General features: G+C 34.5%; 1 protein-coding gene across 9 annotated transcripts in view; it reads right to left on the reverse strand.

The window, feature by feature from the left end:
• Positions 1–21,362, reverse strand: part of MEF2C (myocyte enhancer factor 2C) — a 122,214-nt gene that overhangs the window by 61,194 nt on the left and 39,658 nt on the right. For 8 of the 9 annotated variants that reach the window (XM_042822873.1, XM_042822869.1, XM_042822877.1 and 5 more), the window contains 2 exons: positions 14,621–14,817; positions 3,189–3,392 (listed from right to left, as the gene is read on the reverse strand). In XM_042822873.1, coding sequence (XP_042678807.1) covers positions 3,189–3,392; positions 14,621–14,674 — 258 coding nt within the window. In that variant the 5' untranslated portion in view covers positions 14,675–14,817. The remainder of the gene's footprint in view (positions 1–3,188; positions 3,393–14,620; positions 14,818–21,362) is intronic. The other variant, XM_042822870.1, reaches the window with a different exon arrangement.

Raw genomic sequence — 21,362 nt, forward strand, 5'->3', positions numbered from 1 at the left:
ATACAAATTTCAGTGCGATGCGTAGTAGTTGCCACTGTTGCTTAAAATGGACAAACTTGCATGCTGAATGCAAATCTTTTCTCCTTCAAGAGTGTGAATTAAATTTTAGTAACCAGTGGAAATTGTAAGTATATTTACTGGCTAATATCTGAAACTCATTTAGCTTGTAGATAATTTGTAGGAGGTGAAGAACTCAGAGACGCCAGACTGCATGTTAATAAGCTCCATTTTGAATGAGGGAACTGCAAAAGACAATCTCAGTTATATATATGTTGCATAAAAATGGAATTGTTACATGTGCAAGGAAAGTACAGACTTAAAAAAAAATAAAAATCAAACCAAGAGTTAAAAAATTACCCAGAACTAAGTGAGTTTTAGAATACTGTCTTCTCTCTCCCTCCATTTTATGACACACCAGTTATCAGATTATATCGCTGTATGTTGAGTAGGACCAAACTGCTCGATCTGTGCATCACAACTATTAAAAGATACCATGTTCTAATTACTGATAGCATAGTTCTGCTGCAAGTTGGAAATTAGCTAAATGGTGAATTATGCCAAATATGAATAGAAATTGGATAAAAGATTTTTTTACAATTGAATTTATATTTCAAATTTCCAAAAGTCTACTTTAAAAAGTTTTTATTAAATCTATGTAAAAATCTAAGAGCATAGTTATTCCCTTTATTTTTCCATTGAAATGTAGGTACTGAACAGTCATTTAATTAAAAATGATGAGATTTAATAATACAATCTAAAACTCAGAAGTTTCTTATTGCTCCGGAAAGACAAGATTAAAAAATTGTAAGTGTGAAATCTAGCTGTCACAGAGTTAAAAAAAATGGATTGCTTACAAGGAAAATATGTCTAATATAGACAGTTTAGCTGTTCAGTTTATATATTTAAATATGTGGCATATTATGTAACTAAAAATATCCAAACTACACCAAGTAAGAAATTTCTCAAACTGCAAATTTTTGTGGGCCTTGGTCCTTCATTGCATCATTGTTCATTGATATTGTTAATTATCAAGGCATGGTAATACGGGACTTTATTCTAAACTTCTGCCTGCACAAGAATTCCTTAGATTCTGGCCTTGGCGTGGCTTGTGTATTTTGCATTGCAGATATAACATCGAAAACCATAAAAGCAAAGCAGTCAAATGACTTAATTCAGAGCTGACAAAAAAAAAAAATGGAAAAGAGACCATAAAAAATGCACTTCACTGATAGACTACTGAAATAAAAGAATGTTTATTTCAGCTACCTATTTTTATCTGGCCACTTTCAGAGCCGTGAAAAGTGATTCTAACAGAATTTTGAATAATTCTGAATAAAAATCATGCACTGATATGCAAAAGTGCCCATAAACTGATACAAACTGGATCACTATTCATGAAGGAAAAGAATTTGATAGGTGCAAAAAGTGTTCCTTCTGAAAATTTCAAAGCTATAATACATTAGACATTACTTTAAATTCTATATTTTCACCCGAGTTCCTTGAAAAAACACAGCCCTTGTGGCCAGAAGTTTTCATTCATTGCAAACAAGTAATAAGGCTCTAGCAAGTGGCTTACTCACCCGTTCCCACCAGAAATCCTGCAGGAAAGAGTAAAGATATCACAGGAAACTTTTCCTGCTAAGAATAATCTGGCTTTCTGCCAGTAAAAGAGGACAGGGAAATATTTTGGGGACAGATTTTGAATTCTGCTGAACAGGACATGGGCCAACCAGTTTTGAGTGACAGGAAAGGCTTCATGTCTACGTAGGAGGTTTAAAGTAAGAGAGGAAAAGAGATGGTGGTGGAAGAAATTATATAATTTCTTCTTAGTCCTAATTCAAATTTTTTTTTCTTTTTTTTCTCTCTTGTCAGAACCTCATCTTACCCTAACAGAGTAGTTGTGGGGGTTCACAGAAGAAGCAGAACAGTACAGTCTTATACATTAGCTTAAGGATAGACTGAAAAGTGATGTAGATTACTGTAATCTTTGCTGATCAATGGTGTTGAATTGTGACATCTTGCAACAGGTGTAATGATGCCTATTATGCTGTATGCCAGCTCAATTTACACACATTCTTTCTTCCATTGCCAATCACAAATACATGAATAACGCAGGTGCCATTTCCAAAAATGCCCTTTCAACAGCATCCAAGTTATTTAAAATTGGAAACTAAAACCTTTAAAATCATCTGGAGTGATTTAAGTGTGTAGGCTAAGGTAGTCAATAGCATGATCAAAGTTTTATTGATTTCCAAGGCAAGCCCATATTCTTTCAATAGTTGCTTAGGTGCTCTGATAAAAGGACTCATATAAGACACATAAGCAGTTCTTCAGATATGTTTTGCTATTACAAAAAAATCGTTGAGAGCTACATTTATGTTGAATGGTTTGAATCTTAATGTGATTAGATATTAAACTGATTTTTCTGTAAATATTAGAGCTTAACATTGAAAAACTTGAATTTTAATGAATAATTGCCAGTAATGGTAGATACGACTTGCCTTGCCTTGTTCAATTTTTAAAATGTAATCATAAGGTGTCTCCATCATTCTGATGGTATTTCTTTGATACTGCTATCGTTATGTTATGGTAACAGCATTCCATACGAGAGAGAGCTGAAGCAATATAACTCACAAGTAAACTTTTCTTGCATTCTATTAAACCCTACCAATTCTGTAGATAAGCAAAAAGCTTCTAAAAATGCCTTACAGCACTAGTTCTAAATCTTTCTCACATGTCTTTTAGAGTGCATTTTTTCAGCTCCTTCTGGCTGGAGAACATTCTAACTTTCCGAGTGAGGAGAAAATGCATGCAGTGCTTTCCAGGGAGCGTATCATTGGGAGCAGCCATGAGACAGGATTTTCAGCAGGGAGGTGGTGGTAAAAGCATGGAGAGGACTCAAGCGACAAAGCAGGACAGAAAGCTGAACAATTGAGGGCTGGTGACACCATCACAAGTACATCTGCTGAGCGTTTCAGACTCAGCAGGGTAACACAGCTCACAAAATAAACAGCATCTCTCAAATCTCTGCTGCTCTCCTGAACCTCACACACTGTCTTCAGCTCCCCCAACAACATGCCTCCATCCCTGTTCTGCTCTCTTGCTGCTAGATCACTTCACAGGACCATTCTGTCACCCTTTTAAAAGTGTGATTGGGCCTGTCTGACTCACTGAGCACAAAATCTTACCTCAACAATATCTGAATTCGTTCGACTCTCATGCGGCTCATTATACTCAGTATACTTCAGCAACACTTTGTCCATATCCGTGCTGGCATACTGGAACAGTTTGTTGGTGCTGTTGAAGATTATTAGAGCAATCTCGCAGTCACACAGAACACTCAGCTCATAAGCCTTCTTCATTAACCCAAATTTCCTCTTTGTAAATGTCACCTGGTAGAAAAGCAAAAAAAAGGCTGTAAAAAATGCCCAAGTTGATCTTTGCAGCCCCCCCCCTTTTTTTTTTTTATTAAATATACACGTTCACAGTAGTCTTTGAATTGAGCAAATTCAGAAGGAAAGTACATGCATACAAATGGTTTCAAAATAGAATATGTTTGTTATGTAAGTGAGGAAACACATTTAATTCTCACTGCAGAATACTCAAGGTACAGGTAAAAGGCATGGCACATTTTCAAGCAGCACTATATGGTGTTGGTGCTACATCTTTCTGTGTAAATTTTTAACTCACATAGTTATGCCTTGAACACCCTCACCCTGTGCTGCATACACCTTTCCCATCAATTTTGTAAAACTGCAGCTTAGATTTGCAAAAGCAAATAGCTTGAACACATGCAGTAAATTTCTATTGTTGATAGCAATTCACTTAAATCAGTTCCAACCAACTCCCAGTTTTTCAACACAAGGAATTATTTCGTACAGAATTTAAGTTGTATATAAAGGTAAGTTGTTCAGACAATTCAATATACTTTTGGAGAAATATATAACATAAAAAAATTAAGTACATCTTATTTAATGCTTACATTTTCATGTGAAAAATGAGAAATATACAATACATATAAAAACACTAGTCGCGAGCAACAACTGAAATATGGCCTCTTCCTAAGCACATATGTATCATATTTTTTCTCCTTTCAATTTAGATGTTGAGGAATATGAATTGGCATTTTTTAATATGAAGGACTGTGGGTCACATTATGAAAGCGTGGACTTACTGTTCCCAGTAGATTAGCTTGTGCGCTGACACCTCATGCAAGCTGAGGTAGTAAGAAAAGCATTTGTACTTCACTATAATTTTACACAGAGACTGTTTTAAGAAAGACTCTGCACAACAAATACATAAATGCTTTTCTTCCTATCTTTCCTGCAATATCTTACATGTTCCAATAATGTGTTTAAAGTGTTTAAGCTAATAGTATGCTTGAATGTTTCCCTTTCCTTAGTAATTTTCTGTTTTTTAGTAATTTTCAGTGATGTCATTTTTTCAGATACTATATGGTTTGCTAAACCTATTACTAATCAAATTTAACATGTAGGCAAGATATTTGATATAGCAAGGACCGGTACTCAACAAAGTTTACGTCTGCCTAATTCCATACTTGCTGCTTAATGACCACAAGCAGTACCTCTGCACTTTAATGCTGTGGAAAGAAGATTCCTCTATACGTGGTTCATAAGACTGCTGTTTTATCTCATCAAACTCCTAATGCAGGTTAATGCTAACTGCAACCCCAGCCTACCTTTAAATCTCACTAGGCCATGCCATGCAAAACGTCACCTTTAAGTATTTCTAATCCCTATTTGCTCTCCATCTCAAAAAGAGTGGGCTGTGTGGCAGCACCATGAACAGTTATTCTCCCAAATGTATACTGGATGTTGCTCCTCTTATGTCACTTCAGTTTCTCTAGCCTCTGTCAAAGAACTATGAAGAAAAATACATTCCCATTAAGTACAATTATTCAATCATTATATAAACACATTTTACTCAGCCCTTTTCTCAAGTATGCGTAATTGATTTTAAGTTCTATCTAATCTGTCTCAATGGCTTTTGAGTTTGGGAATGAATAATGTGATAGGTAACAAAACTACATTTAAATTCTGCAAAGTAAACTAGTCTTTCAAACACTCTTTTAGTATTTTCTTTGATTATGGAAATTTGCAATGCATTTGTTGAAAAACAGCTATATATTTAACATTTTTGAAGAAGCCTAACATACAGAGGATAAAATGGACTAACTCAACATATTTTTCTGCAACTAAAATGCCTTTCAATCAACTTGTAGACCACAGCGCTGTAGGTGGAGTGTCTCTATACAGTACGGTTTCTGTTGCACGTAAACCTCAGAATTTAGCATGTTACAGCTTCTCACCATCAAAGAACACTCCAGCAAATGTCTTTTAAAGCCACTGTTTGTGTTTACTGTTAGGTCCGCCTGAACATTTAGAGTAACCACACAGCTGTGCTGCACAGCACATACTTATTTCATAATACTTATCACCAGAATAATACTGGCTGGAGTTCCTTTTTGTGGAAACTGAAGAAAAAACAAGAGATTAGCTAGATACTACTTTTTTTTTTTTTTTCTTTCATTTTTTTAAAAAACATAATTTCAATTTCTCTGAATTTGATTTGCTGTTAACTTCTTGATCTTTGTAACATTTTCTATATCTATTAGAGAAAGATTTATGCAACCGCTACTCGAAGCATTAAAAACAACAACATCTATGGCAACGTTTCTACAGTAATCTGCAATTTTACTTTTTTACTATACAATTAATTGTTGCATATTTATACATATATATAAAAATGTATGTAACAACTGTATATATGTGAAATTGCCATGCTATTGAAACAGTTTCTGGTACGATTTAGCTCGTACTTTTAAGTGTATAGTGGAAGGTCAGTAGCCTCAGAAGATTATGAATATTCCACAAACTGGAAAAAAATGATCTTTTTGCATAGTCTTTTCTGTGCAGCTATACAAGGAAGATGAAGATACTTCTCTACATACTCTGCAGTGTTTTGGTGAGGAGTAGAAGCAGACATTTTCCTTATTACTTAATTTTGGTGTTTTGGTCTGAGTTTGTTAACCATCAGTTATGTTAACCACACTCATCTATACTAATAGTATCAAATAAGTGTTGTCCAAGGTAACGAACAGATATTTTTCTGTTACTGCAGAAACTTTGCAAAGTGGTAGTAAAACTTATATAAAGCATTTAGATTTCTTTTGTGTCTAGGTATAAGGTAGTGTGAAATCTGCACCTAAGATGGTCTGCCTGCATTTACGAAATTTACTTTAACTGACTCAGTGCTGAGAATGAATAAGACAAACACAATTCACATGACATGAGCTTCTGACTCATTGCAGCTACAGTACCAAGAACCCAAGTGGTCACACAGTCACTTTACTATCCTATGCTGCATTCAAAATTCACAGTAACGATAGTATCATACATCATTAGTGTCATTTTGTCATTTGACATTAAGTGCACTAGTGACACTGAAAGTAAACACACATCCAGTAAAGCAATTATTCAACATATTTTAAAAAAGCATATTAAAAAATAATAATAATAATAAACCAAACAGGATGCATTTTAACAGTATTTGCTCAATATTTAACTTTTTTTTCAGTGGAAAGAATCCAATCACTTTAGTGATTTAGATTCTTTCCTACAAATTTTAGTTAAGGCACGGCTAGTTATGCCTGCTGTCTAAACCACTAATAGTCTGTAGGTCTTTTTCAGTTTACAGTTTTTCTGCTTTTTAGAAGCACGATAGCCTATGCATGAAGTCCTCTCTTTCTGGGCTACTATATTTTATAATGGTAGTGTAAGAACAAATAGGACTGAATACAGAGTGGAGGGAGGAAGTGGAACAGATAAGAGGACTGCATTCAACTGTTTTTAAAGCCTTATTTTAGAATGTATATGAAAAACAAAAGATTTGCAACCACAACACCATTTTTAAATACTTTTATGAGGCTTTTTAAAGCGTAGTTGTAAACGTATTGCAGAAACAGCAGGGTGTGGAGTGTACCACATTTTCCTCTGCAACGTAACTAAAAACCCCATGAATTCCAACCCTGCACAAAACAACCTTTCCAGCCCTTAGCAAAAAAACTCACTAGTTTGCTACTACTAGTTGTCTTCACACTATAGTTTACTTTTATATTTAAGAGTCATTAAAAAAAAAAATTAAAGCTGTCCTCAAAGCAGGAATAGTAACTAAATTCTGCAGCTTTTTCATGGGCAAAGAAGAATATATGCTGATGACTTTAAACACTGTGAACAAATCAGATACTGATTTTAAGCATTGGGAAAATTGAAAAAAAAGTGATGAACCAAACTTTGAACTTCCTTGATATAAATCAATGTAAGCTTTTAATGCATTTTGGATTAAATTCTGGCTAACAATGAGAACTACGATATGTGCCAAAAGATAGGCATTGATAAAAAAGGATTGTTAAAAGGACATTTTTCCACTTCAACTCTGTCTCTTCTTCAGTACCATGGAAACACCTCTCAACTAGCTCTTCAAGCATAAATCTGCAAGAGTCTTCTGATGGATGTTTCATGGACTAGTCACTTCAGTGTATGTGAACAGATCTGTAAACAGTCTAAATCCACGGCTACATGAGCTTACACTGTGATATGTTCCATTTTGTTGGTAATTTGTGCCAGAGTCAGAATTTAATCCCTAGTAAAAAAAAAAAATGAATAAAACTATGTATGCACTGGAAGATTTATTTATTTATTTATTTGTTTATTTTTATCATGGACATTAATTCATCAATGTGCTGAAATATAAATTTAGATATGTTTGCACATGTTCACACATGAATGAGTCCATCTCATTTTTCAGTCCAGATAGTTTAAGACAAAATGGTAGTAGTGGTCATGGGCTATTGTATTTATTTATCTAAACCTTTAGCAAGAAAAGATGCTATGGATGCTAATGCATCAGTAGAGGAAATGAACCAGCCATAAGCACTATTCATTTGATGACTATAGTCTTCAGGACACTTTACTTATATATTTATTTTAATTCAAGTCCCTCTAGTCCTTCCGATATCATATACACTTTGAAAGGCTGAATTTTGGATGACTGAGCTATTACACCAATGTAATTATGAGTTCTCTACATTTGTTACTAACAACCGTAGCACATGTGCTAATGTTTTCTGTTTTGAAAGTACCAGCCCTGTGATCTTTACAGCCATTCTGACATAGGAAAATGAGAGATTCAGGGAATTAGCAAATAATGCTTCTCATATTCATTTCCTGCTATTAAAGGTATAACTAACTAGTGAAAAACAGGGATAATTGATGCATAGAAGTATCAGATATGGATGCTGCCTGGTCAAGAAAAAACATTATTCTCTTCATCCTTATTTCATTTCAGAGTATCTAAATTTTCTAAACAGGAGCTAGATCACTAACAGTAGAAAAAAATAAGTGACAATTAGGTGGTATTATGCAAGCCTACCTAACCTTAAATACAGTAAAATGAAGATAGCCATGTATAAACTAAGAACCTACTGACTAAAATGCACTGCCAGGCACATCATCGTATGCTGAAAGCCCAAATGGAATCACAGAATGGCTTAGGTTGGAAAAGACCTTGAAGAAATAACTAGTTGAGAGGAGAGAGCTCTTTGTCATATTCTCTCTCGTATTTGATTTTTGTTTAGAACTGTTTGTCATATGACAAGGCTCATCTGCAACAGCAGCCCTGAATGGGACTGGGAGGCAGCGCCAGTGCTAGGATTCACTCTAGACAAATCTTCCTTTATGCAGTGCCTGGCACATCGTATTAAATGAAAGGCCCTTTAAAGAGTATTGAAGAACCCTTCAGCAGCCTGCTTCCACTTTCTTGTAACCCTCTACCATAATGAGCAGGGATGAGACAGCAGTGATTTATGTTGGTGAAAGAGCTATTGTCCTGGAAAGCCTCGAGCGTATTGAGCTATGCCTTGCTGAATAGTCCAGTTAAAGAGGAGTTCTAAACAGGATGCCCTTAAATTATGGTTACAACAAATAAAGTGTTCATGATCTGTATAAAAAAGAAGGTTTTGTACCACTTCGTTAATCACTATTTTAATCATATCAAAAACATAAATTAGTAATATCGCTCGGTCTACTCAAATCCTACACATGATGGTGGATCTCAAATGATTTTTTCCTTTGTAAATCAAGAGAGGAGGGATAACTGGGAGGTGTGTTAATTAATGGATGATACAACTACTCATAAATTAGTAGGCTATGCATTATCAGCATGCATCCTGCTTTGAATTACAATTTAAGTTCCAAAATTAGGCAAGGATGCAGGAATAACAATGCTTAACCTCTGATACATCAATTCCTTTTATGGAATCTGAGAGATAAGACTAAGTTCATTACATACAGATACACACATACGTATGCATTATAGGCAAAGACATATTAATGAAAAAAGATCTCCATCAAAAAAAATCGTAGCTGATAAAATACACAAGAAAACCAACTTCTTTTTTTGGTGTGCTATCACCAGTTTTGGCAGGTACAAATGGATGTTTAGAGTAAAAAAACATGTTTACTAGTTCTGTGCTGCTAAAATGTTCATAAGGTAAAGGTCAAAGAATATTTCTTTCCCTGCTGAGCAAATGGTCAGGAAGCACATTTGTCTGCATTTCCTGTCATAACAGGAAGAGTGTAACTTCTTCCTCTCCACAATGGCTTCAGTTCTGCTTCCCACCTCCAGGTCTTTCTCCCTTAGGGCTTTTCAAACCATTCCTTGCAAGACAGTAAAGCTGCGCCTGTCTGTATTCTTTTCAGCTCTGCTGTACTGGCAGATACTTCATTCAGTACTGAAATCTCTTAGGTTTCTTGCTCTCACTTCAGATTGAAAGTAATTTGACCTAAATATTTACCTTATGTAATTCACTCTAGAAAGAAAAAGAAAAAGAAAAAGAAAAAGAAAACGAAAAAGAAAAAGAAAAAGAAAAACAAAAACAAAAACAAAAAGAAAAAGAGCAGCAGGGCCTAAATGTAGATCTAAAATATGAAGGATATATTTTATTGTGTACAATTTAATGCGAGCACGAGAGGTGATTCAAATATGTAAAAGATGAAGAGCATGTCATCTTTTAGACAAGGGTTCACTGAGTGGAATGATATTCAGTTGCATAGTTAAACATTTATGCTTTTATATGGAAACATTCCCTGGGGAAAAAAAAAAAATAATCACACAATCACAGATCCTGAATAATATAAAGATTGAAAATATCAGGAAACTGGTGGACAGAAGTTTCCTGTATAACTTGTGTTCATGTTAGCACTAATATGCAATGCTCTTCTCTATTTCTACAGGGAAGTTTTTGCTTCAGCTGAGTCTCTTTCTCTTTCCTTTTAAATAGACCTGAAGCACAGATAAAAATAGATGCATGTGGCTGAAATTAGTTTTGAAACTAGCTGCATTAGGTATCGAAGTCAGTAGAACAAATCTAGGTCTTCCTGCAAATGGTCATTTCCCTCCAGGATATTCTTCCTCTGTCCCAAAACTCTCTATACTTATCAGCTTTCATTTGCTCTCTATTGAGCTTGGTAACTGCAGCAAGTGCTGTTTCACAATTTTACAGATTTGTTGGAATAAAAAAAAAATGATAGAAAGTTATATTCAGGAAAAAGTTAAGAAATACTGCAATATCCCATAGATTAACATAGACATGATACTTTAAAAGGAGCATCTTTAATATTCAGATACCTCAACATTGAATTATACATACCCTATGGTGTTTAATAGCACTTCAGCCCCCAGCTTACAAATTGAAAGTTTTAAAGCTTTCAGTGATCAGTTTTAAACAGTGAGCTAAGCTCAATCCAGTTTTAACTATGACACTGTCAACAGCATGCTTCACAAGCAGGAAAGAGAAAGGCAGAACTAATGGCAAGATGATCAGAGGGACTGCTGTATAAGAACAGATATTCCTGAATGCGAACCTGGAAAATGAGCATATTAAAGCAAGAGGGTGTTCCTGACCTGATACCAGAACGTCATTAGGTTAATAAGCCATCTTTCCTGTATTTAGCTCACAGACTGTGGATTTAACATTTTGTAAGTGACCTTGTATGATAACGATAATACAGTATCACGATTTCATTACACCTATTTATTTTATGCTCTATCTGAACTGTTGTGAAGAAGTCTCAAATGATCCTTGTCCACAGCAGATACAAAAATGCCCTCCTAAAATATAACACATTATTTCAAACTGATCAAAAACAAATAGAAAATGAAAAAAAAAAGAAATTAAAAAAAAAGGAGTTTTCTGAGTGGAGTGCAAATTTTTCTTCATATGTTGATGATGATAGAGCTCCTTGATTTTTTTTTTTTTAATTCAGAGGGCCCAAGAAAATAAAGTCCACATATGTTTTTGCAAAAGTCTTTCCTCTTTTATTTTTTCTTTCTTTTTTTCTTCTTTTTTTTTTTTTTTTCTTCCTCAGGCAGCCCAGAATTCTTTACAACAGCCTCCTCCAATGCACAAAGTGGCAATTTCTGCACAATGGCGTTGTAGTAGCCAGGAACTTCCAATATCACATATTAGTACCAATGCTTTTGATTATCAGTTCTATCACTGGCGCAGGGAATAACATATGTGCATGAATAACTTGTACCCTCATGGGCTGTTTGCAAAGCTACTGTAACTTCATGAGCCCAAAAAACGTATTTATAAAGCAATATTCTCCAGTGTCACAATAGGAAAAAGAAAGTATCTGGTCACTTTGACAGCTTATAATAGGATACTCTTGATAATTTTCATTTACATTCAAAACCATTCTGGTAACAAAAATACCCAATAAATACTTTAGCCCTAGCACTTATTAATACTCTTTCTCCATCTGGCAAGAAGCACAGCAAGAAGGAATGTTTTAAGTGGGCGTTTCTGAAAATCTCTCAACTGAAGAGAACTTAGGGTCAATTACAGAAGATTCAAACATCCTTGCTGCCTCTGTCATTAGGGAAAAGAAAATACAGCCAATCCACATGAAGTAACATTACATTGAAAACTCCTCGTAGTTAAATTACTGATTCTTACGCTCATCAAAGTCAATGTTTAATGTTTAGGTTGCAGTAGTTTCACATATACCAAGATTTTGAAGTTTCAAATAGATTCCAGAAGGCTGCAATTTACACTCCATGTTGCATGTTACTATGAGATTAGCAGTCAGCGATTTGACACATTACTCTTTTGGACAGTTTCAACTTACATTTATTACCAGCATGGTCACTGAAGTACACAAATCCAGTCTACTAGGTTGCTCTAGAACTCTTGAAGGGAGTTCAGCACTGCTTTTGTCCTCCTCAGTTCACTCCAACAAGTATTTTGAACAGTAGGTAAGTCTCTTACCACAACAGTCAGTAGCGTGGAAGAAAACAGTGGTTTTACTGAGAAAACAAGCGCTGCATTCGAAGGTTAGTATATAGTATATATTAAGAGCTAGTTAGGACAATGGGCAGGTGATTACTAGAAACATGAGGACAGAAATCATCTTCCGCAGGACTTAAGCAGCTTAAGTTCTTTTGTACAAACTGTGTTATCCAAGGAGATTTACCATTGGAGTGGAGAGGACAAAAAAATTCAACTTTTGGTGCATCCTCTGGTTTGATAAATGCTCCTTATCTTTCTCTGCTGTCCTGAATTGAATTCACATGCTTGAAAACAACTGAGGATGCATAGCCTGTGTATATCATATTCCCATCTAACATGCCTTGTACTGTGAAACTACAGAGTTTGAACTTAAAAAACTGTAAGGCAGTTACAAGTCAACAGATTTGCTGCTGTTCCTGTGACCATGTTAGGGACAAGTAATAAGAAGGCATAAGAAGGTTTAACAGAACTTTATATTAGGGGAATGAATGCAAAGAGGATAAAACTAGCAGAAACACTTTCTAAACTATCTTAAAATATATTAATAGAAATAAGTAACATAGTCAAGCCAATTATAACATGTGGAGGTTAAAATAATGTAAATCTAGGTCTTCAGCCTGACAGCAAATATGACTAATTGATGACTTTTATAAAACTAATAAGATAAACTCTTTCTGCACTACTTTTTTTTTTTTTTTTTTTTTTTTAATTTAAATTTTGGTATTTTAGGTTTACTGATAATAATTAGTACTGAATGTGGGTGATAGAAGCCTTGAAGCCCTACTCTGAATCACTTGAAACACTATTAGTATGCATTTTAAAAACAAATCTAGCCTCTTGAAAGACTTTTTTTTTCCCCCTCAAAACCGGGGATTAAGTTCTCCATAAATTCTGTATTTGAGTAAACATATTGTCATAACATTAATAATGGCAGAAGTCTTTAGCATCATTTACAAAATGATAATTCATATTCACTTCAAAAAGAAAACCTGGCAGTGTGGGAAGTTCCAAACAACTAGTGTCTTAATATTTAATGATAAATGTAGTTCAATATTCAAAATCCAATTCTAATTCCATGCTATAAACTAGTTAAAACAAATACAAATACAATAGTGGATTTATGCTGATAGAATTACTGCTTTTTGGCTTGGCCCACCGCAATAGGCAACCTTTAGGGAAAACACAGAATATACCCATCATAAACATTGTTTTTAGTTTTAAATGTGATTTTATGCTACTAGCACAAGTGACTACATAGGCTATAGGCTTTAAGCATTTGAGGAAAAATTCTTTGAAAGTATGATTTATTGTTACGGTTTGAATCTTAAGTAATAAAATCATTGAAGTCCATGGACAACATAATCACTTCTTAAAAACAACTTATGAATGTGAAGAAATTAAAAGAATAAATGAATAGAATTAATATATTGATAGTAATTCAGTATCAAGTTCTTCGAAGAAAGCTACTGAAGATTACTGGCAAATTGCAGGCACATGTATGAAGACTGCTAATCACAGGGTTAAATAATTTTATGGAGATCTTCTCACACTTGTGAATCTCCAGTTTCAACAAAACATCCATTTATTTATTTACATCAAATGCAAACAGCATTATTAGTTAGGAACATGTTATTTAATAAACACAGCATGCCAGTGTTATTGTGTATTGGTTTTAGAGTGTGTTGGGCTATCCAAATATTTTAAAAATTCATATTCAGATAAGAAAACAATTTTTTTTTTTTTTTAATGAAGTAGTCATTATTTCATGCAGGATGTAAAAATAAAAACACTGAAAAGATGTAGAAAGAAATACTTTGAATGTATGAATTTAAAAAAAACTCATACTGAAAATAAATTCACAGTATAATAGGTCACAAAATGCAGTACTGTAAGCCTGAATCCTGTAACAACTTGCAGATGTGCTTAACTGTGTGTATTACATGCTGAAATCAAAGTGAATACAGAGGGGGTCCAAGGTAAAACATACGCATCGGCCTTTGTAGATTCAAGGCCTTAAGTAATAAATTCCTAACTACACATATTTGTAAACTTGATAAACCTGTGTAAGGTTTCTGGTTGTTTCCAAAGTGCACTTTTTCTCTGATGATCTTCAATACATTACATATATGTATACATACACACAAATATATGCATTTATAGAAAGCTATCACCTTTTTGATCACTTACGGGAGTAAGCCACCCTGTAAACACAGTATCAATCTCAACACCAGTATTGTTGTTACTCACCTGTCTGTTACGCTCATCCATAATCCTTGTAATCTGAATCTTTTTTCTCCCCATAGTCCCCGTTTTTTTTCCTCTCCTTCTTCCTTAAAATTATGTATTTTCCCTTCTCTTTTCTTCCTCTTTCCTGTTTCCTCAAAACAAGCCTCCTTCTTCAGCACTTGCACTATTCAGTTCACAGTCCCCTGCATCCGTTCCTGCTAAATACAGCAAAGAAACAAAATGTTACTACTAATTGATAACTAGATGAAAGTTGTTTTCTGGAGCCAACAACATGTCCTAATTATAATTTATTGCATAAGTAAATTTTAATATATCTTTACTGCATCTAGAAAGTAAGTACCTGAAAGAGACATAATAATATAATTCGAAGTTTTCTGCTTATGAGTAAACCCACCAACACATCGAGAAATTAAAAGGACTAAAATTCACGTTGCCAAAACTTTAACGGAATTAAATATCTCTAGTTTTAAATATCACTCACTGCAGTAATATGAAAAATTACCTAAATCAGAGAGTTAATGAACCTTTCTGTACCTATGTATGCTAAGTAGGCCAGCTAATTCATTTCTGAAGGGAAAACAATCTTGTGTTTTGACAGCAGAGGTGATAATGTCCCTCATTATGCAAATAGGATGGACCTTTATTGTAGTGTTATTTGATATATGAGAGATGTCAGCTAGTTTAAATCCAACTTTTTAAACTTTATTCTTCAAGAATGTAGATTACCACATTACTCAACATACCAGAGAAATTGTGAGTGTATTTTCTCTCATTTCATTTCAACATAAATTCCAAAGGGTACTGATAAATGATTTATTAGCAGTAAATATGTTCATCTCTCCTTATGAAAATTCTTGCACCAGAAGCCAAGCTATGAAGCACAGAATAGTGAGGACAGATGATAAATTAAGAATGTTTAGAAAAAGACTTTCACAGTTTCAGTAAGGAACTGATGTTAGCTCCCTGAACTTTACAACACCAATATTGTTGCAAGTGAGGACTGTTAGATATGATATATAAAAATACATGATGCAGTAAGAACTCCTTATTTCACCAAATGTTGCTAAGTCACATATCTGTAGAGTATAAAATATTTTTAGCAAAAAAAAAACCCTCAACATGAAATAAAATTAAGAAAATACAGATGCGATGTTCAGAATACTTCTGTACAAGGTGCCTCTTCTTTTTTTTTTTTTGATCTTTATTTGAAATACTTTAATGTTTACATATTCTGAAGAGCATAGAGTTCTTTGTAGTATAGAAAAGATAAAAAAATAAATAAGATTCATTTAAAGTGACTTTTACAGTTTGTTTTTATTTTTCCCCTCTGCGTATTAGAAGTATTACGTTGTAAATCAAAATTTAGTAAATTAAAAACAGGCTGTTGTCTCCTTATTTGTAAAGTTCATGGTGTTGCAGCCAACCAGATGAATTCTCTCAATATCTTATGTAACATTAAGCCAATGTCCTGGGCATTTAATCCACTATTTGGCTCAGACTCAAAGCCAGTGAGGTGGAAAAGCTAGACCTCGCTCATTATGATCTTCAGTTCTCTCTTTGCATACAATAAACTTTAAGCTTCTTAGTGTTTTCTCCAAGAAAAAAATAAGTTAACAAGCAAGCAGTCAGTCAGAGTTTTCTAATTAGCTATTACAATGTAATTAATTTACTAGGTGAGATAGATTTTCAAATATATGACTTACTATCTTTCTGTCCATTAATACCTTTGTGTATTATGTTTTAGGCATATTTATGGATGCCTAATTGCTTACCATAATGAAGAACATGGCATGTAACATAGAAAATTTTATATTGCCAATTTTATAAAATACAAAGGCTGCAAAATTTCTGCTGCTTTTAAACTTTTAAAAACAGGCCAGTTGTTTAAAAAGATGCGATGGTACTTGATCATATTTACAACAACAACAACAACAACAAAATATAAGCCCAACCTTTGAAATACACTCCTCACAAGTATTTCTTAAACTTTTCTTCTAAACAAAGCTAGAAGACAGTCTTATCTGATTCTTAGTGTTGACAAACAGAGTCTATTTTCAGAAACAGCCTTAAGTTTCCTCAGACTGGGTTTCTTTCCTGTTTTTCCTGTAGTCTTACCTCTGATACAAAGAGCAAGTTAGAATGGCGTTTCCCATGAATATGTGGGACCCAAAGGAGTCTAACAGGCTTTCTTGTCATGGTAAGCCAATACACTAATCCATAGCAAATGCATATGGAATAAGTTCCTTTCATTCAGCTGAAGCCAGTGACACTATCGGCTTACAGCACTATGCCTGCCTAAGCTCTTACTCACTTCAAGGTGGAAGGTCAAGGTGGACAGATTAGAGCAGTGGTGACATGGTTAGCAAGGATGAGAGCTGCTTTGCAGATCAAGATGACAATGCTGAGTGAGTTTGGAAAAGATCACTGAATGTTGCAAACATTGATCAGGGAAAACAAACCTAGTGAAGGAGCAATGTCTAGTTTCCTTGTCACACTCTTTATCAGTTCCACATTTAAGACCAGTCTTCAAATAACAAAAGCGTACACAGAGACATTGAAGTCAAAACAGTTAAAATACCTACTTTCTGAATTCTGTTTTTCACTATCTGGAGTAATCTACTAACTGTGCTAGCTTTACTTTAATTGTAAACAAGGGTATGCAAGCAAACAAAAGCAAAGGTGGGCAAAGATGGTTTAGTTATTAAATACAGATGTACAATCTGAGAGAAAGTGAAGAAGGAATAATGTGTTAGACCATCTGTATCCAATATACAATTTGCAAAGAAACTTAATTTTACTTAAATAGGCAGCAGGTATTTTCCTGTACTGATGAAAAATACCTCTTTCTATTTGTTCTTTTTTTTTGCATACTAGTCTAATTTCAAATGAAAGGTATTCAATTTGTCTAGAAAATCTATTTATTTTTTGAACACCTGAAAATTTCTGCTATTTTTCCTTCTACTAGAAACAGTATGGGAATGCTGTAGTTTTCTGAATATCCATCTGTATTATTTATAAACATATATACATACCAACACATACTACTTCACATGCTATACTTAATATGTGTTTGCCTATAGCTCTAGTCACATAATTAGCAAACACATTTGCATGCACGCATACATAGAACAGATAGCTGGACTTTTTCCAAATCAATTGGTTTCAGAAGTGTGAATCATCATGTCTAATTCAAGGGTTATAACCCTCAAAGTCTGGTGACTTCTGAGTCACGGAATGTAAAGAACTCCGGGATCAACAAATCTCCATGGCTGTCTTAGCACTTCAGCAATGCTCCTAACACTTCTTGAAAGTTCCTACAGGATTAAGCATTACAGTACTATGAATGCAGATTTTCGATTAACTGCTAATTTGCATTTTTCTAACTAGCATACTAGCTAGAAAAGCTGACGGTATTACAAAACTCAAATAGTACTTTCAGGCTTTCATAAAACCAAGGCAATTTAAAAAGGAACTTAAAATAATTCTACTAACTTTGCTTAAGTAACCCTCCACATGAAAGAAAACTTCCAATTTAATGACATAGTTACATGCAGTAAGTGTGCACATAAAGAATCACACAGTTACATGCTATGGTGTCACAGTCTTCAGCGTTTTTTCTTTTTGCAAAGCTAAACATGGAAAAAAAAAAAAAAAAAAAGAAAAAAAATGAAAAAAGATCAGACTGCTTACAAAAAGAGGAACTTCATTTTTGGCGGGCTTCTGTTCACTATATGATTTGGCAGAGGCAGACAGCTATCAGCTGAGCTTTGAGAAGGGAAAAGAACTAATGGAGAAATGCAGCAGATCATTTATTTGACTGCTCCTTCGACCGTTCAATGCACAGACATGAATGCACATACGCATGCACATTCACTATCCCTTCTCTGCAACTCAGAAGAATCTTGGTAGAATGGCAGGAAACGCGCACAGAGTGGTCAGGGAAGGATATGATGTCAGCAACCACGAACAATAAAAGGTGTAAAGGTGCTTCCTTCCCTAAACTGTTCCAGAAGCGCAAAATGGGAACCAAAACTCTCCACTTCCTTCTCTGAGCACAACTGTCTGAATCTGCTTTGCTGCAGCACCCCAGACAGAGTTATTTGAACAACTTAGGGGCAATAAGGATTATGAAAACAGGAGACTCAAAATATTTAGTTTAAAAACAAACAAAAAAAAAGGGTCAGAGAAAAGCACTAAGTGATAAGGTTTAGTATTTTCATGGTTGCTTCACAAAAGAGATAAACTTGCTACATAGATGTATCTATTCCATACGAAACAGTTTGCATTCTGATTAATTAGATGAAAGTTAAATAAAAAAACCAAACCTTTTTATAATGACATAAGGAAGCAAACAACAACAAAATATGCTTCCCATTTTCTTACCTAACTTAGTTCATAGAAATAAGTCACTTCAAAGGCTATCAAATCTTTCTATGTTAACCTAAAAGAGTTTTAAATCAGATTATAAACAAAAATCTAAATGCATTAATAATACACCAGCTGCTTGTCTGACGAAAAATTCACTGTAAAAAGGGCAACATAACTTCTAGAATACACAGCAGGGAATACATAATCAATCATTGAAACGTTACTTATTAAAGACCCACCCAACCTAGTCCCATATGCAGAAAAAAAGTACTAAAGAAACAATTAGGCATGATGCATAAAATAAAGATCATTTTATTTCTGTCATCCTGAATCAAAGTTTCCGTAAATAAAAAAAAGAATGAAAGAAGCATTCATCTTTCTTATTATCCCACAGAGGTCAGCTGACGTTACATCCAGGATAGAAGTAGTCCTTCACATTTCATGTGGTTTGGTTGCATAGTCATTACTGAGCACACAGTTTGGCCCATTAAGAGAAATGCTCTGATAAAATTATATATGTCATCACCACAGCAATACATTAGCAAAGCATGAATTGCACAATTAGCGGTATGGTAATCCAGGCAGAAAGCCATGTAGCAAATGAATCTCTTCATCACCTTAAGGTTTCAAACATCTGCACGCTGCGCTCTGATTTAGAATTTAAACATGATCAGACAGCCATATTAAAATATGCGGAAAGGAGTGTTCATTTTAATCTACTAAATTCAACTCTTAAGAGATTTTACGACGGAAGTATAAGGCAAACATTTCAGCCAGAATGGTCATAATGTAACAGATTAAATACTACAGAATACCAGAGATAGAGCATGTCAAACTGGAAAGACTGTACATACAGAATATATGTGTAATCTCTAAATACCAAAGTTCATTCATCTTTTCATTTATCTAATCTGAAACAAAAAGGAAGTCTGGAAAACTAACACTGTCTGCTTCTTAATCTATGGTGTGAATTTAATTTATAACAGAATTCAAGGGCAATGATGTTCTTAATAAAGCCAGGACTAAAACATCCAAAACTTGCAAACTGCAAAGTCAATCTCTGCATTTAAGTTATCCATTTTAAGTTTAATAGAACAGTTAAACAGTTTAATCTGAGTCCATGTTTCACTAATTTTGCTATTGATTTTGAAATAATCTGCTGAATTAATAAGGTTATCTTCTTTTACAGATACTCCCCCGACCCCCTTTTTTTTTTTTTGTGCTTAAATCAGCGAAGAACATATTTAAATCCTGATTTTGTATTTTATACATCTTTGTCACATATACTAGTAATTTCGTTATGCCCACTTCCAATATAGTAATTTTTCTATTACACTGAGAATGTAGAGATGAATTTCAGAAAATTCCTCTTTCAGCCAATTTGCTGTTCTGTAATCAATGGCATTACTGCCTGCTTAGAAGGAAGAGATCTGGCATTTAAAATTTTTTTACACTTGGAGTTTCTGAAAACTATAAGAATTATATATTATAAGAATATTTCATCTCTCTTGAGTCTGACAGCTGTGGTCACTGTAGACTGTAATTCAAATATGGTACAAGGTTATCTCACAGAGCAAACAATTCATGCAGTACAGGTAGAAGAGTTTCAGTTGCTATGGTTTTGTGAAGTTCTCTTGAGATGTTTAAGCATCATTGCCGAAATAGCAAAGAAGCTGGCACTACCTAACAGCAGTCCTACTTCAACACACCACAGACATTGCTTCTGAAAAGAATGCTAACCGGACTCTGAAAATGGAGTCTGTAGGCATCTCCAAATTTCAGATGATCCACACCTACCTGAAATGGAAAGCAGTGACTTCAGCTTACCCTCCAGATGATGTGCTGAGAGTTGTCCATCAGGCATGACGGAGGAGGGTTGATAATACCAACCATGCAGATAGAGATCCATGAAAAGAGGCCAAAGGCCTTCTAAGAGACTGTGGGATTTGCCACAGGTGATGAGTCATTCCTTGCAGTGATGCACCAAAAGAGGAAGTGAACGCCAGTAATCTAGATGAAAACTGACTGCTCACAGCTCAGTAAGAAGCGAGATGTGTCTACTATGCTTGATGAAGAAAGGAAGATTTGGCTAACTTGCAACATTTTTTAAAGACAGATGAAGAAGAACATCTGATTTGTAGAGCAAAGAATGCAGACAATAACATACATTTTAAGAAAAGCAACCAAGTGAAATGCTAAAATTCTGAAAAACACCCAGGAAGAAATTGTTTTAAATCTACAGTGACTTATAGGTGATATTTCAGTGTCTGCTCACCACAGCTCAAAATAAAGAAAGCAAGTAGTTTGAAGGAAAAGTTAACAGGTTCATGATTAGCCTTATGATGTACCTCTGGCAGCTAGACAGACATAATGG

Source organism: Centrocercus urophasianus, unplaced genomic scaffold (assembly GCF_019232065.1).
Source record: "Centrocercus urophasianus isolate 14NV4802_14NV808 unplaced genomic scaffold, USGS_Curo_1.0 seq_21, whole genome shotgun sequence".
In the NCBI taxonomy this organism is placed as follows: domain Eukaryota; kingdom Metazoa; phylum Chordata; class Aves; order Galliformes; family Phasianidae; genus Centrocercus; species Centrocercus urophasianus.